The 19119-nt window shown below is 46.7% G+C and overlaps 1 protein-coding gene across 4 annotated transcripts in view; it reads left to right on the plus strand.

Annotated features, from left to right (window-relative positions):
- LOC111157322 (nucleoporin 93) overlaps positions 1–16412 on the plus strand; it is a 109997-nt gene extending 93585 nt beyond the window's left edge. For 3 of the 4 annotated variants that reach the window (XM_022518634.1, XM_022518636.1, XM_022518637.1), the window contains 14 exons: positions 1892–2024; positions 3473–3630; positions 4804–4969; positions 5238–5328; positions 6089–6280; positions 6858–6984; positions 7098–7170; positions 7457–7501; positions 9093–9209; positions 9986–10104; positions 10959–11076; positions 11522–11605; positions 13057–13185; positions 16147–16412. In XM_022518634.1, the coding sequence (XP_022374342.1) occupies positions 1892–2024; positions 3473–3630; positions 4804–4969; positions 5238–5328; positions 6089–6280; positions 6858–6984; positions 7098–7170; positions 7457–7501; positions 9093–9209; positions 9986–10104; positions 10959–11076; positions 11522–11605; positions 13057–13185; positions 16147–16257 (1663 nt within the window). In that variant the 3' untranslated portion in view covers positions 16258–16412. The remainder of the gene's footprint in view (positions 1–1891; positions 2025–3472; positions 3631–4803; positions 4970–5237; positions 5329–6088; positions 6281–6857; positions 6985–7097; positions 7171–7456; positions 7502–9092; positions 9210–9985; positions 10105–10958; positions 11077–11521; positions 11606–13056; positions 13186–16146) is intronic. The other variant, XM_022518635.1, reaches the window with a different exon arrangement.
- Positions 16413–19119: the final 2707 nt, after the last annotated feature.

Consider the following 19119-nt stretch of genomic DNA (forward strand, 5'->3'; position numbering starts at 1 on the left):
ACAGGATTTGGTTCTCTAATCTCTTTCCCAGACTCTGCTTTTAAATACTTCCAGTGATGGGGGAACTCACTACATTTGTTAAATTGAATTTTGTCTATTTTTCATTATAAGAATGCTACGTGCTTATTATAGAAATTGAGGGAAATGCCAAAAGGCCTGCAGAAAGGGGAGAGGCCCCCTATGCCACACCTAGAGGCTCCTGTACCTTTTCAATTTCCTTTTCCCCCGTTTTTGATATATGAATATTTTGTTTTATTTTCTTTTTATACTTATGAGCCAAATGTGTACAATATGTGGTTTTATGTAGTTTGCTTTTTTAATTCTTTGTCAGTATAATTTTTGGTAACTGTCAAATTCCATTGAGTCTTTTTTTTTTTTTTTGGGGGGGTAATTGACATTTAGATGTTTCTCTCTCTGTGTCTCTCTCACATACTCTGTTATTTTACTTAATCCAGTATTGAATATCTTTGTGCATATGGAGCACCTGACTTTGAGTCAGTCTGTTTTGCTTTGGATAAGAAATATATTTAGAAAGTTCTTTATTATATTAACCCCACATTTGGGTATCTATAACTAGAACCATTTCATCTTAGTGTGGAAGCACTTTAAAGATGGTACAGATTTTAGGGATCTGCAGGGCTTAAAAATGCATGCTAGCAAATAAGCGAAGAGGGAATGATAGAAAATCATTGGCAGCCATCAGTGTGATAATTGGTTCAGCAGGGGCAGCAATGGAAACTGAAAGTATTGGGTAGAAGATTGTTGGTAAACAGAATATCCACGACTCCTAAGTATTACCCACAGGGTACTTACCAGTTTCAGAGAGAAAGGTACTTTTACAGCGGTGAAGTCTGGTGAATGACAGTTTTAACCAAGTGATCAAACCGACTATTACCTGCCCAGTGGTGGGGCTCCGTGGGCAGTACCAGCATCTGCTGTGTGGGATTCTTGGCAAAAAAATTGAATCTGAATCAAATCACGAGGAAATTGTCCAGCTTGTAGGACATGCTACCATTCAGCTGGCCTGGATTCTTTTTAAAAGGTCAGTGTTGTGAAAAGGGGTTGTAGGTTTGCCCTAGATTAAAAGAACTGGAAGTAGCAGGACACCTATGTGCCGCACATTTCCTCGCTTGAATCCTGGATGTGAGAGAGACACACACACTATGAAGGACGTTACTGGGAAATTTGAGTGTGGGTTATATTTTAGATAATAATGTTGTATTACTCTTCGGTTTCTTGGTGTCATAATGGTGTTGAGGTTGGGTAGGGAAATGTTCTCATTCTTTGGAGATATATGGTGCAGTGTTTACAGATGAGGTAGCCCCTTATTTCTGTATTTTTGCAGAAGGGTTTGTTTTGTTTTGTTTTTATGGATTTCAAATGGTTCAGAAGAGAAGTGGGTATATATATGTATGTGTGTATGTATGTATGTATATGTACATAATCTACTTAGAGAAAAAATGTGTACACAAATGTTCACAGTGCTGAATCTAGGTAAAGGGTATATGAGCATTCATTGGGCTGTTCTTCTAATTTTTTGTAGGTTTGAAATTTTTCAAGATAAAAAATTTAAAAAGAATCCACCAAAGCATTCAGCTGTGAGCGGAAGCAATCTGCATATTAGGCCTTAATGCATTGGAAGCCAACAGTTATGTTCCTCTAGGGACTCCTCTGAGTATCCACAGTGATGAGAAATCTTTACAATGGCTTGCTCCCCACTGAACAGATGATACAGTTTGCTTCACCTGCATGGTTTCCTCTTCTGTGTGAGGTTGGAAGTCCAGGCCCTGCCTGTGCAGTGCACAGTCTAATGGCATGGATGTAGCGGGTACACAGATACATATATGTGTTTTCAACCTCTCTCGTTTTTTTTTCTTTTCAATATTTCCAGTTATAAGAATTATACCCTTGTGACTGTCTTTGGAAACTTGCATCAGGCCCAGCTAGGCGGGGTGCCTGGGACTTACCAATTGGTTCGAAGTTTCTTGAACATCAAACTTCCGGCTCCCTTGCCTGGACTTCAGGTACTGGCATCTTTCTCTGTGTGATGAGTTACATATCTGCAGCAGTCTCTCTCAGATAGGCATTTGCAGTTAAAATGAAGTTGACATGTGTAAACTGCTGTATGGCAAAGAGTATGGGGCTAGGAGGAAGGCTCGGGAGCCTTGGGAGGCTAGTATTGGGCTGGGGGTGGCTGCTTAGGTCAGAGCGAGGGAAGACACAGGGTGGGGGGGAGGATGTCACTGGATTCTTGATGTATTTGGAAAGGAGGCCCTGTAGGACTTGTTGAAGACTTGGATGTGGGTGTGACCGGCAGTGTCAGGGGTGACTGTTGAGATTGCTGGCTCAGACATCTGAAAGATTGGAGTTAGATATAGTTCCTAGAATATGACTGTTCAGCCCCTAGTCCAGTTGGGGGAATTACAGTTTTTTATACCATGTGCAAGGGACTAAACTGGAGCTTTGTACCAAGGGTGGTGGGATACAGAGGAGGCTATCTTGGTAAAGGATATGGGGTTCACACTGCCCTCAAAGAATAGGGGTTCTTCTGCCAGAGGTCTTGGAAAAGGGTATTTCAAGTGGAGGAACGGCATGGACACGTACGTGGAGGCAGGAAAGGGTATCTCGTGTATCAGTTGTGTGGCATGGCTTGGCAGACATCTGGCCATCAGGTGTAGGTCTGGAGTACCAGTGTAAAGAGCTCAAAGGGGTTTAGAAGTGACACAATTGGATCCGGTTTTAGAAAGAGTCCAGTCGGGGGAGCAGTTGAGGGACCGAGAAAGGAAATCTGAGACCCACCTGTCTGGAGGAGTTGGGGAGAAGTGGAGAGAAAAGTAATCACAGGCTGCCAACATGATGACAAAACCAGTTTGAGGATAGAGAAGCTCAAGTTCTGGGAGACTGGGAATGGGGCTGCCTTCTCAGCTCCCCAGTGCCTGCCTAATACCGTGTCTGAAACCAAATACTCAATCAGTGGATGAACTGAGGAATGAATGAGAGTGCCAGTAGCCATCTGACTGGTCTCAGTAGTGAACATTTTATAGACTCAAGTGCAATATTGATGGTCTCTTATTGCTCAGTAAACATCTTCAGCCCTTGCTCTGTGGGGTTTGCAAGGATGAGTGTCTGTGAATTGTGACAGAACATGTCATCTAGATACTGGCTACTAGAATTCTATGCTGAACCCACAGGCTGGCTGTCAGTCACCTGGGGCATGTAATGCTCTTGAGGAAAAGCTTTACAGCCAGACTGCGTTTACAGCCAGACCAGCTTACCTTGGACAGGTTACTTCACATCCCTTTGCCTCAGTTTCCTTGTTTGTAAAACAGGAAGGGAGGATGCTGTTAATGGTCCACACCTAGCAGGGTTGTTTTGAAACCGAAATGACTTTAATGTGAGGAGAGGTGAGTGCATCAGAAAGCCGCCAGCCAGCTTCGTTTGCCTGTTTATTTGAGCATCTTTCCTCTTCTAGGATGGAGAGGTGGAAGGCCATCCTGTGTGGGCATTAATTTATTACTGCATGCGCTGTGGGGACCTGTTTGCCGCTTCACAGGTGGTTAACCGAGCCCAGCACCAGCTGGGAGAGTTTAAAACCTGGTTCCAGGAGTACATGAACAGCAAGGACAGAAGGTATGGTGAATGAGATGATGCATCCAGAAGAAGCCACGTGGAGTCAGCAGGGCAGCCTCCACTGGCGTTGCCCTTTGACCCGTGCATGGCTCAGAATAAGCTCCTGCCTAGAAAAAAAAAATGAAGTTTAGAAAGCAAGTGGAGCTGTCTTGGGAATAGCAGTTGAGAACATTAAAAGAGCACCGTTCTGATACTGCTGTCTAGACTTACGTGTGTGTGTTGGGGATTTCTCTGTACCAATGGGAGGGACTGTGGTTGGGAGCGTGATTTGACTTACTCTGTAGATCCCAGGCATTTCAAGCATGCTTTATAAAATGAAGCTGTTGTATTCCACTTCATTTAACATTTGGTGCTTTTCCAGTTGGCCCACTATGAAAATGTTGCCACATACTTTGTAGCTCGAAGGCTAGAATGAGAAGTTAGTAATTTTGAAATGTAAGCGAGGGGGGTATTTCTGTTTGTCTTTAGTTCTCTTCCATTAAGGAACTGCTAGGGATTAATTTTTCTCTGGATTTTGTTAACGTAATTAGACTTCAGTTCTTACTCATTCAAATCCAATTTTAAATATACGTATGTGTATCTGAAGGAGAAAATGGTGGTCACTCCATTTTCTCCTGTGGAGTACTAGAGATACTTTTCAAGTAGTTTTTTAGGTAGGGTCAATAATGCCATGTCCAGAGATCATCTTAAACCATAAGCCCCTGTCTTGCTTATAGTAGAGAACCCTAGTGCGGGTTCATGGCTTAGGGTTTCCTTAGAAGAAGACCCTGAGACAAGGATTTGAGTGTAACTAGTTTATTTGGGAGGTGATCTGACATGTACAAGGGAGTGAGGAGGCCAGAGGGGAGCTAAGACAGGTAAGGGAAGGGCTCACTCTTGTCCATCACGGCTTGAGGACTGCTGCAGAGTGGGCTGGAGTATTAATTCCCCAGCATTTCTCACCTTTCCCTGAAGGTCTTGACTGGAGGAAGATGGTAGGTAGGCAAGGAGATGCAAGTGCTGGTAGCGGCATGGAGGGTCAAAATAGTGAGGTACCCAGGGGCTACAGTTGGGGTCAGTGTCTGTGAAGGAAGCCTTCCTAGCTCTGTTACGTGTTGGGGCCTAGGATGCTTTCAGATGCCCTTGAGGGTCTTTAGTGATTATGTGGATCTCTGTGTTCCTTTGTGTCTTTAGGTTGTCCCCAGCCACGGAGAACAAGCTCCGACTGCATTATCGCAGGGCCCTCAGGAACAACACAGACCCCTACAAGCGGGCTGTGTACTGCATCATTGGCAGATGTGACATCACTGACAACCAGAGCGAAGTAGCTGACAAGACCGAGGACTACCTGTGGCTGAAGGCAGGCGCTGCTTCCCTTGCCTGAGCAGGGCATTCACCCCTTCCCTCTGCTCACGTTCTGCACGCAGCTCGTACCTGCTTAATGTGTGATGCCAGCAGGCTGCAGGGCTAGTAGATTTCCTGTCTCCTGACCCCGTTTTCTGTTGTCTGATTCCCCGTCAGTCACCACGGCCATTAGCACAGCCTTGAGCTGCCGAGCAGCCACAGCTCTGCACGCCTGGCTCAGGAAGTAATTTGTACCAATGCGTGTGTTTCTCTTGGGGGTTTAGTTGAACCAAGTGTGTTTCGATGACGGCACCAGCTCTCCACAAGACAGACTCACGCTTTCACAGTTCCAGAAACAGTTGTTGGAAGACTATGGTAAGATATCCTGAACAGAACCACCTTCTCTGTCTGGTCACCCTAAGGTCACAACTTAGCTCTCCTCTGGGAAGGTCCTTCATCTCTGAACTCTGGATCTTCAAAGCCTAACACAACAAAACACAACAAAACAGTGATTGTTAAATTTAGCTAGAGGCCTTGTGAGCTTTAGCAGTGCATGTGACTAATACAGTCCTATGCCATAAGCTCTTCTCCCTAGTTCTTTGAACTGCCCCGGTAGACCTTTGCTCGGGGACAGACACAGCAAGGACTTGGCTGTTACTTCTTTGTGGGTCTCGTAATGTCCTTACCTGAGCACAGATGAGGGGGAAGTAGCTCCCCCTCCTCACTGGGTAAGAATTCTGGGAAGAAAAGATCACAACCCGTGGTCAGCATTTGTTGAATTCCCACACCCGTGAATCTGAGTGATCGGAAGCCTCTTTGAAATCTTCCTTCCTCTCCTTGTTTTGAGTGACTCTTACCAGGGTGAAGGGGAGCAACAGCCTCTTTTATGTAGCATTTTAAGGGCCTGTACTCTCTTGCTGTCCCGCCTAGTGCAGGTGGTCTGGGTTTTACAGCATGACCCTACTTGACAGTTGTGTTGTGAGGGCTGGAGAAGGTTCTGGAGCCAGGTCATGGTTCCCACGGCAGTCCACCATGTCTGCCAGGGCCCCTTCATCCCTCCAGCAAGGGCTTCTGCCTGGGGTCGGGGCTGCTGATTGTCTGACTCCTGAGTCCGCTTTGTCTTCCTGGCCCACAGGCGAGTCCCACTTCACGGTGAACCAGCAACCCTTCCTCTACTTCCAAGTCCTCTTCCTGACGGCGCAGTTCGAAGCTGCCATTGCTTTCCTCTTCCGCATGGAGCGGCTGCGCTGCCATGCTGTCCACGTGGCGCTGGTGCTCTTCGAGCTGAAGCTGCTTTTAAAATCCTCGGGACAGAGTGCTCAGCTCCGTGAGTGTTTGTCCACAATGGCGTCACCCTAACATACCCCCCATCGGGCGGCAGCAGACACGTAACTGCAGCCGGCAGGGATCTGGGCCAACAGTCCGAATCCTTCTGGAGCATTGTAGACAGCACTGTACAGACGGCCAGCCCCGTGGCCAGTCAGGCTCCCTGTTCAATGGGAGTGGAAGACACAGTCCCTAGAGTCGGGAGTCATATTCCCATTACGGCCCTAACTGGACACCCTAGCAGCCCCCTTCTTTGAATGACTGCCTGGGTGGGAGGGGAGAGTCAGAAGAGAGGCAGGAGAAAAATGTGGATGAAGGCCTACAAATTTCTTAGCGGTGCAGCACAATCGCCCCAGAGCACACGCCATAACCAGAGACCAGTGTTCTAGCAATTTACTGTAAAATGTCATTTCCCACACTCTGTGGAAAGAAATGGAGGGCAGGGGACTGAAGCTTATTGGCAAGTGTTGGCCAGGCTGCAGGACTAGATGCTGCTGGGGGTTTGGATTCCTGTAGCCCCTGGCTGCTGGGTCATAGGGGCAGTGTGGGTGTGACCGTGTCTGTCCCCCATGGTGCAGTCAGCCACGAGCCTGGCGACCCTCCCTGCGTCCGGCGGCTGAACTTTGTGCGGCTACTTATGCTCTACACCCGCAAGTTTGAGTCGACAGACCCAAGGGAGGCGCTCCAGTACTTCTACTTCCTCAGGTAAAACTCAATTTTGACCATTTACTTGAGCTGGTTTTGGTTTCTGGCATCCTGAGGACTATCAGAAGCCTCAAGGCCATGCCAGAAACCACGTTGCTTTTGTCCCCTTCCAGGGACGAGAAAGATAGTCAAGGAGAAAACATGTTTTTGCGCTGCGTGAGTGAGCTTGTGATAGAAAGTCGAGAGGTATGTCAGTCTCTCTTCTCTCCCACCCACAATTTGCAGTGCACATGCACATGCTACTGTGTGGTGCCCGCAGCATGGCTGTGCTGGATATGGTCCAGGGGGTTTCCATTCTCTTGGGTTTCTTGGTTTCTGATAATGAAAATACTGATTCAATCTCACTGCGTCCTGGTTTATGTAAAACTCTTCCTACCTCCCCTCTTTTCTTCCCCCTCCTACATCTCCAGAGAATCGGGGCTTATGCATATATTCTTTTCCAGTAAATTGAGTAAACTTTTTGTCTCCACAGTTCGATATGATCCTTGGGAAACTAGAGAATGATGGAAGTAGAAAGGTGGGTTAAATGCACCCTTAGTGATATGTTGGTTGGCAGTTAGGGTTGTATAATTGTCAAAAGAATGTAGTTAGACTTCAGGACTCAAGATGCAAATCTGAATGAAATTACTTGGTTTAAAAACCGAAGAATGAAAATCACAGGCCACAAATAATGCCCTTGATTTTAACACACATTTATATTTCTCTGTAAAATATATAAATTGATGATGAGGTAGCTTTTTGGTCGTTAGTAATCTCTACACTCAATGGAGGGCTTGAACTCACAACCTAGAGATCAAGAATCACACACTCTTCTGAAAAGCCAGCCAGGTGCTCTGATTAGATGGCTTTTTTAAGTCCCAAGGACTCATCTGCTCATACCTGCCATTTTTGGAGCCGAGAAGACCACATTTCTGCCATTCTTGGCTCAGAAAATATGCAAGGAAAGAAATTGTTTAGTGCACCTCCTGTCCCCAGATAGCAAAGTTAGCAATGTGCTTGACCTCTCTCAGAAGGTGGTTTGTGAGGGCTCAGAACTTCACACGGACCCCAGAGATACAGCTGTGCCTGTGAGCCTTAGTGATTCCCCGTGCCCTGTCACACTCTTGGGGAGGCCTAGAGGAGGGGCAGAGGCCTGGGTGTCAGAAACCAGTCCTTATCCGCCTCTGGCATTCTCCCTGTGGCCCTGGGGAGACACCGGCCTCTCTCAGAGACTCACTTTCCTCACTGGTAAAAATGGGTGGCTTTGACCCAGCAATCTCAGGATGAGTTCACAGGGCTCACACTCTCCAGCTCAGAAGAAAGGCCAGTGACCGTGCCGGTGACAATGGCCATGCTTCTTGTGCAGTGACATTGGCCAGGCACTGTGCTGAATGCTGTACAGGTGTTTTCTGATTTAGCCACCATGATGATAATCCAACAAGGTGCTTTTCAAGTGAGGAAATGGAGGCAAAAGAGGCTCATTTTCTTGGGATCACACAGCTGGTAGGAAGGGGAACTGGAATTTGACCCCAGAGCCCATGCTCTTCACTCTTCTTCTGTGCTGCCTCCATAGTAGAAGGAGCAGGCCACCCTAGCTCTTCTGTGCTTCCTAAGGCCTCTTACATGCTCCTGACCATTGGCTGCTGGTGATTGTGGATGGTGATCTTTTTAAAAAATAGCCTGACACCCCTTGCCATATATTTTTTCAGCGCTGAGTTTCTTGCCATCTGTCTTAGAAAGGAAATCCAAAGTCTTTCCGATATTTTATGTGAGCCTCCTGATTTTTTCCACCTAGTGCCCACTCATCAGCAAATGTAAGATCATTGGCTATTTCACCTACCCTCTGGATCATTTTGGACAATTAACAAGCACAGATGTCTTATTGCTGGCTCCTCTGTGCTGCCTGAGTCTCTTGCTCCATGTGTCCTTTCCTTGGTCCCTTTCATGTGTTTAATAGGATCTTACATCTTCAAGAAAGCCAGAGTCTAGCTGATGACATATATGCATTGCCCAGGGCAAGCATTTTCAGTAAAAGTAGTTTTCAGGTCCCACCTGCTTCTCTGTGTTTAAAATAACAGCTCTGTGCTCCTGTCTCTCTCCTCCTCCCCCTTCATAATTTGTCTTGTCAGCCTGGAGTCATAGATAAGTTTACTAGCGACACAAAGCCTATTATCAACAAAGTTGCTTCCGTGGCAGAAAATAAAGGACTTTTTGAAGAAGCAGCAAAGCTCTATGACCTTGCCAAGGTAAAATGTGCCCTTTTCCTTCTCCTTACTTAATAGATTTGCCAGCCTTTTGGCATGAAATGCACAAACGTTTTGACGACGCACTGCTGTATCATACCACTGTCCTGCTGAGGCATTGTCTCCTAGTGCTTAGGCAGCCAGTGATCTGGTCAGGGCGAAATTCCCATTTTACAGAATTATTTCTGCCCATAAGGTATTTCTGGCCAAACAGGAGTAACATATTGCAAGGATATCCTGCAGGCTGTGAGCTCTAGTCTCATTTGGCAGCAAAATAAACATCCATCACATTTCGATGGTGAAACTTTGGGTGAAAATGCCTTCCTGCTTACCCTTCTGGTAGCCACAGACATGCTGGTGAACACTGTGTGTTAAGGAAGGAAATGACAGCTGAGGCGTTTTGAGAGAACTAGAATAAGTATTTCGACATTAAGAACATATGGTGACTGCTGATCATTGTGTGGCCTAAAAAAGATTATGTTCTTTTTTTTTATAAACTGAGAAAAGTAGGCCAAAAGAAGGTTTATAATTCATCTTCTTAAATTTAAAGATGTTTTGATTGGGTTCTAATTAAAATGTAGAAAAATGTACAAACATTAAGTGTACAGCTTGGCGAATTTTCCGTGGGTATATATCTGTAACCATCATCCAGAACAAGATACAGAACCGTTTTTATCCATCATATCAGAAAGTTCCTTCTTCAGGTTATTTTGGTTTTCCTTTTCTCTTTTACTGATTATTTAACCGATTCCTTCTTTAATTTTAAAACAACTGAGCAGAATGCTGACAAGGTGCTGGAGCTGATGAACAAGCTACTCAGCCCCGTCGTCCCCCAGATCAGTGCACCACAGTCCAACAAGGAGAGGCTGAAGAACATGGCACTCTCCATCGCGGAACGGTAAGGCTGAGTGAGAGCTGGCTCTGAGGCTCTGAGGGGGCCCAGCGACAGTGCCCACCAATTGCACCCTCAGTTCTACTACACACATCAAGTAGTCTCCCAGAGACTCTCCATCCCTCCAGGACTGTTGAGAGTTCCTGTTTCCCCACTATCAGACTTTCAGAGTTTTGCCGGAAAGCAGGTATGAAAGCACATCTCAACATTCTAATCCTGCACTAGGGGTTTAATTCTAGGCATTGTACTCTTCTATAGCCTGTCAGCAGCCGTCTCCAAGACATTCTGGGACAAAGCTAATGATGACTCGATAGGGAATTCTTAGAGGTGGTAGTGGCCAGTGTTTAAGAATGTACCTTCCTTCCTTGGTGAGATAACTGGGTTATCGGACTTTAACTGATGGAACTCCCAGGCTGAGGCAATAGTCATTACTTTTTGTGCCCTCTACAGATACTCCTGATAAAGTGACCCAGAGAAAATTGGGTTGGAGATGCTTTCCTGGGGGAGCACAGAAGAACACTCCTTATCAAACAATTCATTTAGTAAACAGCCCCCCAGTGGTAGCTGCTGGGCTTTTGGCCCATCAGAATCTCTCACCCTTCCTAGAGATTTGGACGCTTGAGGTGGGGGCCAAGGCCAGAGAAGTGGGCTTCATGCAGAATATTTATAGATGGATTCTTTGCAAATCCACCGTCAACTTCTTGGCCATTTGAAAAGAAACACTACTTTCCACTCCTTAATTCACCTCATATAGAGATTTTAAGAGATTTTGACATTTTTCAAATGCTGTTCTAAAGTTAGAAGTTGCGCAGAAATTCATAATTACCCTTGTCCCCTCTTCCTTCTTTTTTGTCTTTCAGGTATAGGGCTCAGGGAATCAGTGCAAATAAATTTGTGGACTCCACATTCTATCTTCTGTTGGACTTGATCACCTTTTTTGATGAGTATCACAGTGGTCATATCGACAGAGCCTTTGATGTAAGTTTCAAGAGGGGTGTTTGAAGTACAGGTTAATGTATGCCCTTGGAAATTCAAAACACTTCATGGGATTCATTTAAAACAAAGGAAATGTTACCACATTCTTTGCCTGTTAAGCAAAGAAGACAAACATGATCCTAGGAATTGGAAGGGAATTTTTGTGTTGCTCTTTTTTCTTCCTCTTTTCTCCCTTATTCCTTTCCCCATTAGTCTAAAAACAGAGGCTTCTCAAAGTAACGTGAAATCTCTGAATTTTGTAATTGCCTCAGAAAATGAGATTAGGAATTAAGTTAGCAAATTAGAATCAAAGCCTTTGTGTGGTGGGGAAGCAGCATTTTCTACTAAGAAGCCCTTTATAACATGTTAGCTGCTGACTGTGTTTAAGGAGATGAAATGACTGTGATGGTTGTATCATATGGGACTGGTGGGGTTTTGTTTTAAACAGATAATTGATCGTTTGAAGCTGGTGCCCCTGAATCAGGAAAGTGTGGAAGAGAGAGTGGCTGCTTTCAGAAATTTCAGTGATGAAGTGAGTCCTTTTCTTCCTGCATTAGGGAATTTTTTTCTTCCATTTCTGCTGAAAGCTTTTGTTTTAATGTAGCTGATAATGGTAAGAGTCCTTGTAACCACCTAGACTGACTTTTCAAAGGCGAGTCCAATTTCAGATATCCTGGGTTGGTTTTTCTGTGAGTTCACCTGTCCCCATCAGATTATTGTCCAAATTCCTGACTCAGAAAACACAGTCGCTTTAGTGATTAGACATTCTCGGGGGAACAGATTTCTGGTTGATCCTGTGAGGTTTGTTTTAATTCCGTATTACTGACTTGTTCTAGAGGGTCTCTTGGTGCTGAACTCTGACCTTCTTTAAATAGTTCCCTTGAGTGTCTGACACACGCTCCATGATGTACTTCCTTCCTTCCCTTCTCTGAACTGTTTTGTTTTGAGAAGCAGAGCAGTGACCATGGACTCAGTTATCATGAGCCCATGACACCCAGAGCCACTGTCTCTCTGAACGGTTTCCAGCACGTTGCCACCATCTAGCTCAAGGGTACTCAGTTGGGCTGCACACTGGATTACCAGGAGAGCTTTAAAAAAAAATCTTCATACCCAGACTCTACCCCCGGAAATTGTGGTTTCTCTGATTCGGACTGGCCTTTCCATGCAGCTGGGGTAAAACTCTTCTGTAGAACCATGGACACTCAGGGCCAACTGCCTGGTTCTGGGGTGTCATGAATAGTGTTTCCATTTAAAGCTCTTACTCCCTAAGCAAATAACCTTTTGTGAAAACATGTTTCTGTTTTAGAAGAAAAAGGGAGGCCAGCTTCTGCCCATGTTGCCAGCTGTGGTGCTCCCAGTTTAGGTCTTACCCCTTGCCCACCTGCCCTTCATACCTGCTGTCAGTTCCGCCCCAGACCCTTGCCCTTTTGTTACTTGCCTTCCCCCAGGATGGATCGTTCACTGCACTGGGGACTGAAGCGGTGCACCTCCTAGGCACTGCCTTTGTAGGCACTCCCAAGGACTCTGCTAGGGCTGTGCACCTGCGATGGAAACGTTCTGGCAGGTGTAAGACAGTGGGGAATGGTGGGGACTGGAGAACTAATGTGTGCCTCCCTCCCTACTGACGTTGAAATCCAGACTGCTTTTGGTCATCACTCTTCTGGCCAGTCCAAACGTACATGGTGGTCAGATGTCAGCATGCATTTGGCTCCTGCCCTCACTCTGGAGGGGTGGCATAAAGAAAGGAGCAAAAGAGTGACCCACCTCACCAGAGCGGCCTTGCCTGAGTTTTGCTCTCACACTTGACATTTCCGTGCCATTGGCTACTTTTTGGTGACTCTGTAGTTCTCTACCTGGCAGCTATGGAAAGTGGTGTGCCCAGGCCTGCCTGAAGTGTGTCCCTCTCCCCCAACACACAACACTTTTTCTTGTCCCCAAGACTTGGTTCCTTTTCCTTTACTTCATGTGTTTTTCTCTGTGCAGATCAGGCACAACCTCTCAGAAGTACTTCTTGCCACCATGAACATCTTATTCACACAATTTAAGAGGCTCAAGGGGACAAGTCCATCCTCGGCATCCAGGCCCCAGCGAGTCATCGAGGACCGTGATTCTGTAAGATCCCAGCATGGATCAGAACCATCGCTGAGAACCACCTTTCTGGTCTGCCATCCATGGCACCTCATGAGACGCTTGCTCCTGACCCCAGATGCTCCTTTTCCTTACCCTTAGCAGCTGGGTAAACCCTGTGTCAGGAGTCTTTCAGAAGAAATTGAACATTAATGGGATTGCTGCTCATAAGCTTTTTTTTTTTTTGTAAAGCGGGGCAGGGGGTGGGGTGGGTGTCTGCCAATATCACTCTTTTTTTTTTTTTTTGAAGAGCACACATGTAAGCCAGGGTTGAGGGGGGTGACCTGGGGCAGAGGGAGAGAGAATCTTTTTTTTTTTTTTTTTTTTAATTTTATTTATTTGACAGACAGAAACCACAAGTAGGCAGAGAGGCAGGCAGAGAGAGAGAGGGGGGCGGGAAGCAAGCTCCCTGCTGAGCAGAGAGCCGGACGCAGGGCTCGGTCCCAGGACCCCGGATCATAACGCAAGCCGAAGGCAGAGGCTTTAACCCACTGAGCTACCCAGGTGCCCCAAGAGAGAGAATCTTAAGCAGATTCTGTGCTCAGTGTAGAGCCCAATGCAGGGCTCGATCTCATGACCCTGAGATTAAGACCTGAGCCAAAATCAACCGACTGAGCCACCCAAGTGCTCCATGCAAATATCACCTTTTAAAAAATCAAACAGAATACCAGTTTATAGTGATTCCATAGGAATGTCCTATGCATTTTAAAATGGGAAGGTTATTTTATGAGTCTTAGCACTTTCCCCAGAACTATAAGTACTTTGGCCAGCCAACACATGAATTTGATGCAAACCCTTGTTTCTGTTCTCACAGTGATCCCAGAGAGGTCTCAATGGCAGTGATTGTTAATCCCCATTTTACAGCTGAGGGAACTGAGGCCCAGAGTCAGGAAGCAGTTTGCTTTTGTGGTCCCCTCGGGGGAGGTGAAGGAGCCGTGTCTCGAAGTGTCCCTTTCCACTGCCTGTGGGTCAAGCCAGGTCCGGGTAGAGGCCTGGAACTCACATGGTATATGTTGTCCGGTTGATTTGATGAAAAGAAAAAGGTGTTTGACTCAATTAGGAGTCCCTTTCCCTTGACTTCCCCATCTAGTCTTCTACCTCCAAGGGTGTCTGGGCTCTCAGCTGTGACTCCACAGGCACTGTCATCACTGTACTGCCGTCTAGTGAGTGAGGGCGGAGCTTTGCACCTTCAGCAGCGTGGAGAGCGGTGCTTGGAGTGGTCCACTGGTGGTAGGCCCATCCATGCGTGCCCCGAGGCAGCCGCTGGTTTGCCATCCACTCTTGGGCAGGCAGGAGCCTGAAGCACATTGACAGTAAATGTCAGGAGGTCCTCATGAAATAAGTGGGCTCACAGTGCCTGGACCTTGGCAGGCGAGTGTTGAAGTGGTGGACGTTTCTGGTGCTCTTTGTGCTGCCCACAGGCCAGAGGAGGGCTTTGCTACAGAGTAGAGCTGTGGCCTGGCAGGCCTTTGTCCCACATTTGAAAGGAACTGTTTCAAGACCAGCTGAACTCACATTCTGTGTGTCTTAATCTCTCTTTTTTAGGCACTTAGTTTTTAAGTATCACGAATAAAGCCATTCTGTCTTCCTCTCACCCGTTACTCCTTTTTTATGAAGGATAGGGATGAGTAGGGTCAAGAAGAGACTTTTGTGTAAAGGCTGCCCAAGGAGTGGCTTTCTGACTTACAGTGCAGCGCTGCCTGGTAAGGGGATGAGCCCCTTTGCTGAACACCTGTAAAGTTTATGTAAAGTAGCTCCAAATCAGGCATGAAAGCCCATACACTTTTATACACTGTTACTTACTTATTTATTTATTTATTTATTTTTAAGATTTATTTATTTGACAGACAGAGATCACAAGTAGGCAGAGAGGAGGAAACAGGCTCCCTGCTGAGCGGAGAGCCCCGTGCGGGGCTCGATCCCGGGACCCTGAGATCATGACCTGAGCCGAAGGCAGAGGCTTTAACTCACTGAGCCACCCAGGCGCCCCCTTTTATACACTTTTAAAGAAAATCTGATGGGTACTCTTCATCATAAAGAAGACATTTCTTTTGGTTTGGATATTAATTAAGACATATCCTTGTTGTCAGTTTATTTCACATATCAGGCAAAAATCCCTTGGCTTTCAGTTTTCTTCTTGAATGATCCTTAGGAAGCCTAGTAAGTGACCCTTGGGTTTTCCTTAAAAGTCATGTTACTGGTCTAAAAGGTGTTTGTAGACTCTCCCTTTCTACTCCAGATACGGTCTCCTTTCTTGCTGCTGTAAGCATGCAATATGTCTCAACATGAGGCAGCCTGAAGCTGTTCTTCTAAGTTTCTTTATTCCGGAGATAGTGTTTTATCATCTGCAAGTCGGAGTGAAAGTTATCCCTTTTTTTTTTTTTTTTTTTTTTTTTTGTTACTGGAATCACCTGAATTAAAATCTTTTTCCCTCCTGGAACATCTAAGAATCTCATGAATATTATTGCCCAGCATAAGGGCCCAGCACTTATGTCAGGAGAGAACAAATGAGAGGAGTGAAAGGAAGGAAAAGGGAAGAAGCAGGAGAGAAAGAGAGCTGGAATGGGACCACACTTTTGTGGGGGCCTGAAAACCTCAGATCGGAGGCAGGTAGGCAGAAACCAGCCAGGAGAGAATGAGAGACGCAGAGCAGTAAAGCGGGCCGTCTGAAGCTCGGAGCTGTGTCCGAAGACGGTCACACGTGGCAGGCGAGGCAGCTTGCCTGGCAACCACATCTGTCTTTTACTTGGTAGAAGGGCTTGGGAACTGGGGCCCCAGCGGACGACCTTTGCTTCCTCTACACTGTGCAGGCCGTATGACAGTTGAGGGTAAATCTGGCCCTGACACCAAGGGGTAGAACATGGAAGACCATGGTGGTTGCTCCCCAGGTAGTGCCCCAACTTGGAAGTTCATCAGTACTCTTCTCTTCTTTTCCCTTTCTCTCAGCAACTCCGAAGCCAAGCCCGAGCCCTGATCACCTTTGCTGGGATGATACCCTACCGGACGTCTGGGGACACCAATGCAAGGCTGGTGCAGATGGAGGTCCTCATGAATTAAGTGCCATGCTTTGAGGGGCTTCCGGGACTGCACGCTGTCAGTACCTCAGGCGCATGGGCCCACTGGGGTGGAGTTTCTGGTTTTGTTTCTGTTGTGTTTTGTTTTGTTTTGTATTATGTATTTTTGTCAGCACCAATAAATTTCTTTGATTTGTATTTCTTTTCACATTCTTTTATTTTCATTGTTTTGTTTTGTTTTGTTTTTACTTTGACATTTTTTACTTTTTATTTGTGTGGGTGGAAATGTCTTCACTAGTGCTTGGGCCAGAGAATGATAGGCTTATATAGGCATCTGTGATTTGGTTAAAGTTGACCTTAAATGATTAAAAATTCACCCAAAATGAGCAAGGAAATGAAGCCTTTGGGAGTTGCTTTTGTTTAGACCCAGTATTCCATATGGCAGGGTCACAGTTCATTTTTTACGTTTTCATTTGTGAAAGCCACCATCAGCCTTGGGCGAGTTAGGATCCGTGTGAACTAACAAGCTCCATGCCCCCGTCTTCTCTCGGGTGTGCCTTGGGGTCCAGGGGGGCTAAGACCATCCTCCAAATCATCTGCTCTGATTCCAGGATTAATTAGTTTGCTGTTCTGTAGAAATCCCACTGGAGATGGAAACAGACGTAGGAAAACCACTTTTTTAAAGAGGAGCAGCACAGGTATTTCAGCTGGAGCGTGAGGAAGGGCAGGCCTCGGAGCTTCTCCCTCCGCAGCTGCCCTGCTGAGGCGCCTGCGTGGGCCTGTGCACTCCCCTCTTCCAGAAGACTTCTCACAGAGCTTGCTTTTCCCTTCTCTGGCGGTCGGTTTCTCTACTTGGACAGCCCATCCTTCCCACTTTGTCACTCAGGAGGGCCACCGGCCAGGTGAGCTCATAGGTCGCTTTCCGAGTGCGGATGTATGGAATCCGGCCACTGTTGGGTGTCAGCACTGAGGGTGCCTGGTCCCTGAGCAGAGGTTGTCCCCCATCATGGGCTCTGTTTCTCCCGCCACCAGTCCTGAACCGCGTACTGAACTAGCGAGAAGGAGGACTGTTCCTGTGTGGGCCGGGCGAGCTGCAGGAAATCCGGCAGCGGTCAGCTGAGCTGGTTTTACCGACTGTTCCTGAGGCCGGGACTCCCAGGACAATATTAAGATCCCAGAGTCTCCAAAGGTGCTTTTCCACCTGGAGAGACGTTTCTCTCTCATCACAGGGCATGGATACCCTCGCTGTCCTGTAGTGGTTAAAGTAATTGTTAGCTCGCCTTTTGGGAAAGCGTTAAAAATTTCCCAGAATAATAATGGGACCATCTGCTCTTCATCATTTGAAATCCCTGATCCATCAAGGACGTGGCCTGAGGGTCGGCAGGGGCTGCGTCTGCCTTCCTGCTGTCCCACCTGCTCCCCCTGGAGCACTTGCCTCCAGTTGAGCTTCACTAAGAAAGTTTCAGAAGATGAGCCCCGCAGGGGACTTGATGTAGTAAGTTGTACCCTGTTGATAGGTGCTGAGTTATCTTTTAACAAGTCTCTACAATTTGCTTCAACAGTGCTTTACAACAAGAGTACTCTGGACTTTGCATAAAGTACGACCTCACGTTCTGCTTTTAAATATTAGATCTTCCTCACAGACAGACCTGTAACAGTGCCACCAACGTGAGGAGGCTCAAGTCCTTCAAATACGCATTTGCTCCCTGGCTCACCACTTGTTCGTCACACCCACCATGAGAATTCATTGTGAATTTGCCCTTCCTTGCATCATGCCCGTCTGCTAGCTCCAGACCCGGGAACAGCCAGTGAGCCCAGCATAGGGGTTTGGGTCCTCCGCCCTCCCACCTGTGGATGAGACCTTGAACTGCCCTGCTCGGGGAGCTGTGTGGAATTGAGAGGAAAGCTGTCCCTGGTTGGCACTGAGGACTTGCCCAGAGAGAGCCGTCAGTAGGAGAAATAAGATAACTGGGTTCATACCAGAAGGGCCAGACTCCCAAAGCAAATCCCAGTGCTTGTCCTACGGGCTTGTTCTGTGGTGACGCGTGGCCTCTTTGGTGTAGAAACGCAGGAGACCAAGGCTGAGTTTGCAAGGCCACAACATAACAGGTTCCCACGTATCCATGGTTACAGCTTGTGCCCAGAAATCATGATCCTGTGACAGGTCATTAGGTAAAAGGCCTTTTCCGCTCACCCATTCAGGGAACTAAGTCCTTTCCCTTGACGGTGGTCCATGGTCTTAGGTTCGCTTATGCAGAGAGACACAGAGATTCCAGTCTTTTCCAGGGATGAGATTCCAATCTTTCTAACAAAATCAAGGGCACTTGAAGACTGACAGGGTTAGTGTCTACCTCAGAGTGGCTCATAATCAACTCACTGAGACTCTCAAAGGGAAGTACTGACTCAATCAGGGTCCTTTTCAGAGGCCTTGAGATTGGATTTCAAGGATTCTGCTCCTTTTATTTATCTTTATTTTTAAGTAAACAGTTCTGGCTGCCTGACTTCAAAGGGAAAACTAGAGGAACTGGTGAGCTCTCTGAGGGGGTCCTTTGGTTTTAGCACTTCTGAGCTGGATGGCCTCATCCCTGAGCAGAAAGTGCAGGCCCCGCCCCCCGCCCCCACCCCCACCCCCTGGAACTGACAAGCCTCCTTAGAGACTTCATGGCAGGATAGCTATTTGTGGTGACTCTTGATACAGCATTTAAATAGGGTTTGGGTTACTTAACATACAGTATTGTAGACTTTTCCCCCACAGTACCCAGTATTTGCAGATTTACCCCCCAAAATTAAGGACTGTTTACTCTGGATTATCCCCACTGCCTGCTCTGTTTGAGCAAACTCTTATGGCCAAACCCTTAACACTAAATCTAGCAATTATGGGCACATCTGCCAGCATCCTACCACC

Source organism: Enhydra lutris, unplaced genomic scaffold (assembly GCF_002288905.1).
Source record: "Enhydra lutris kenyoni isolate GAN:26980312 unplaced genomic scaffold, ASM228890v2 scaffoldscaffold54, whole genome shotgun sequence".
NCBI lineage: Eukaryota > Metazoa > Chordata > Mammalia > Carnivora > Mustelidae > Enhydra > Enhydra lutris.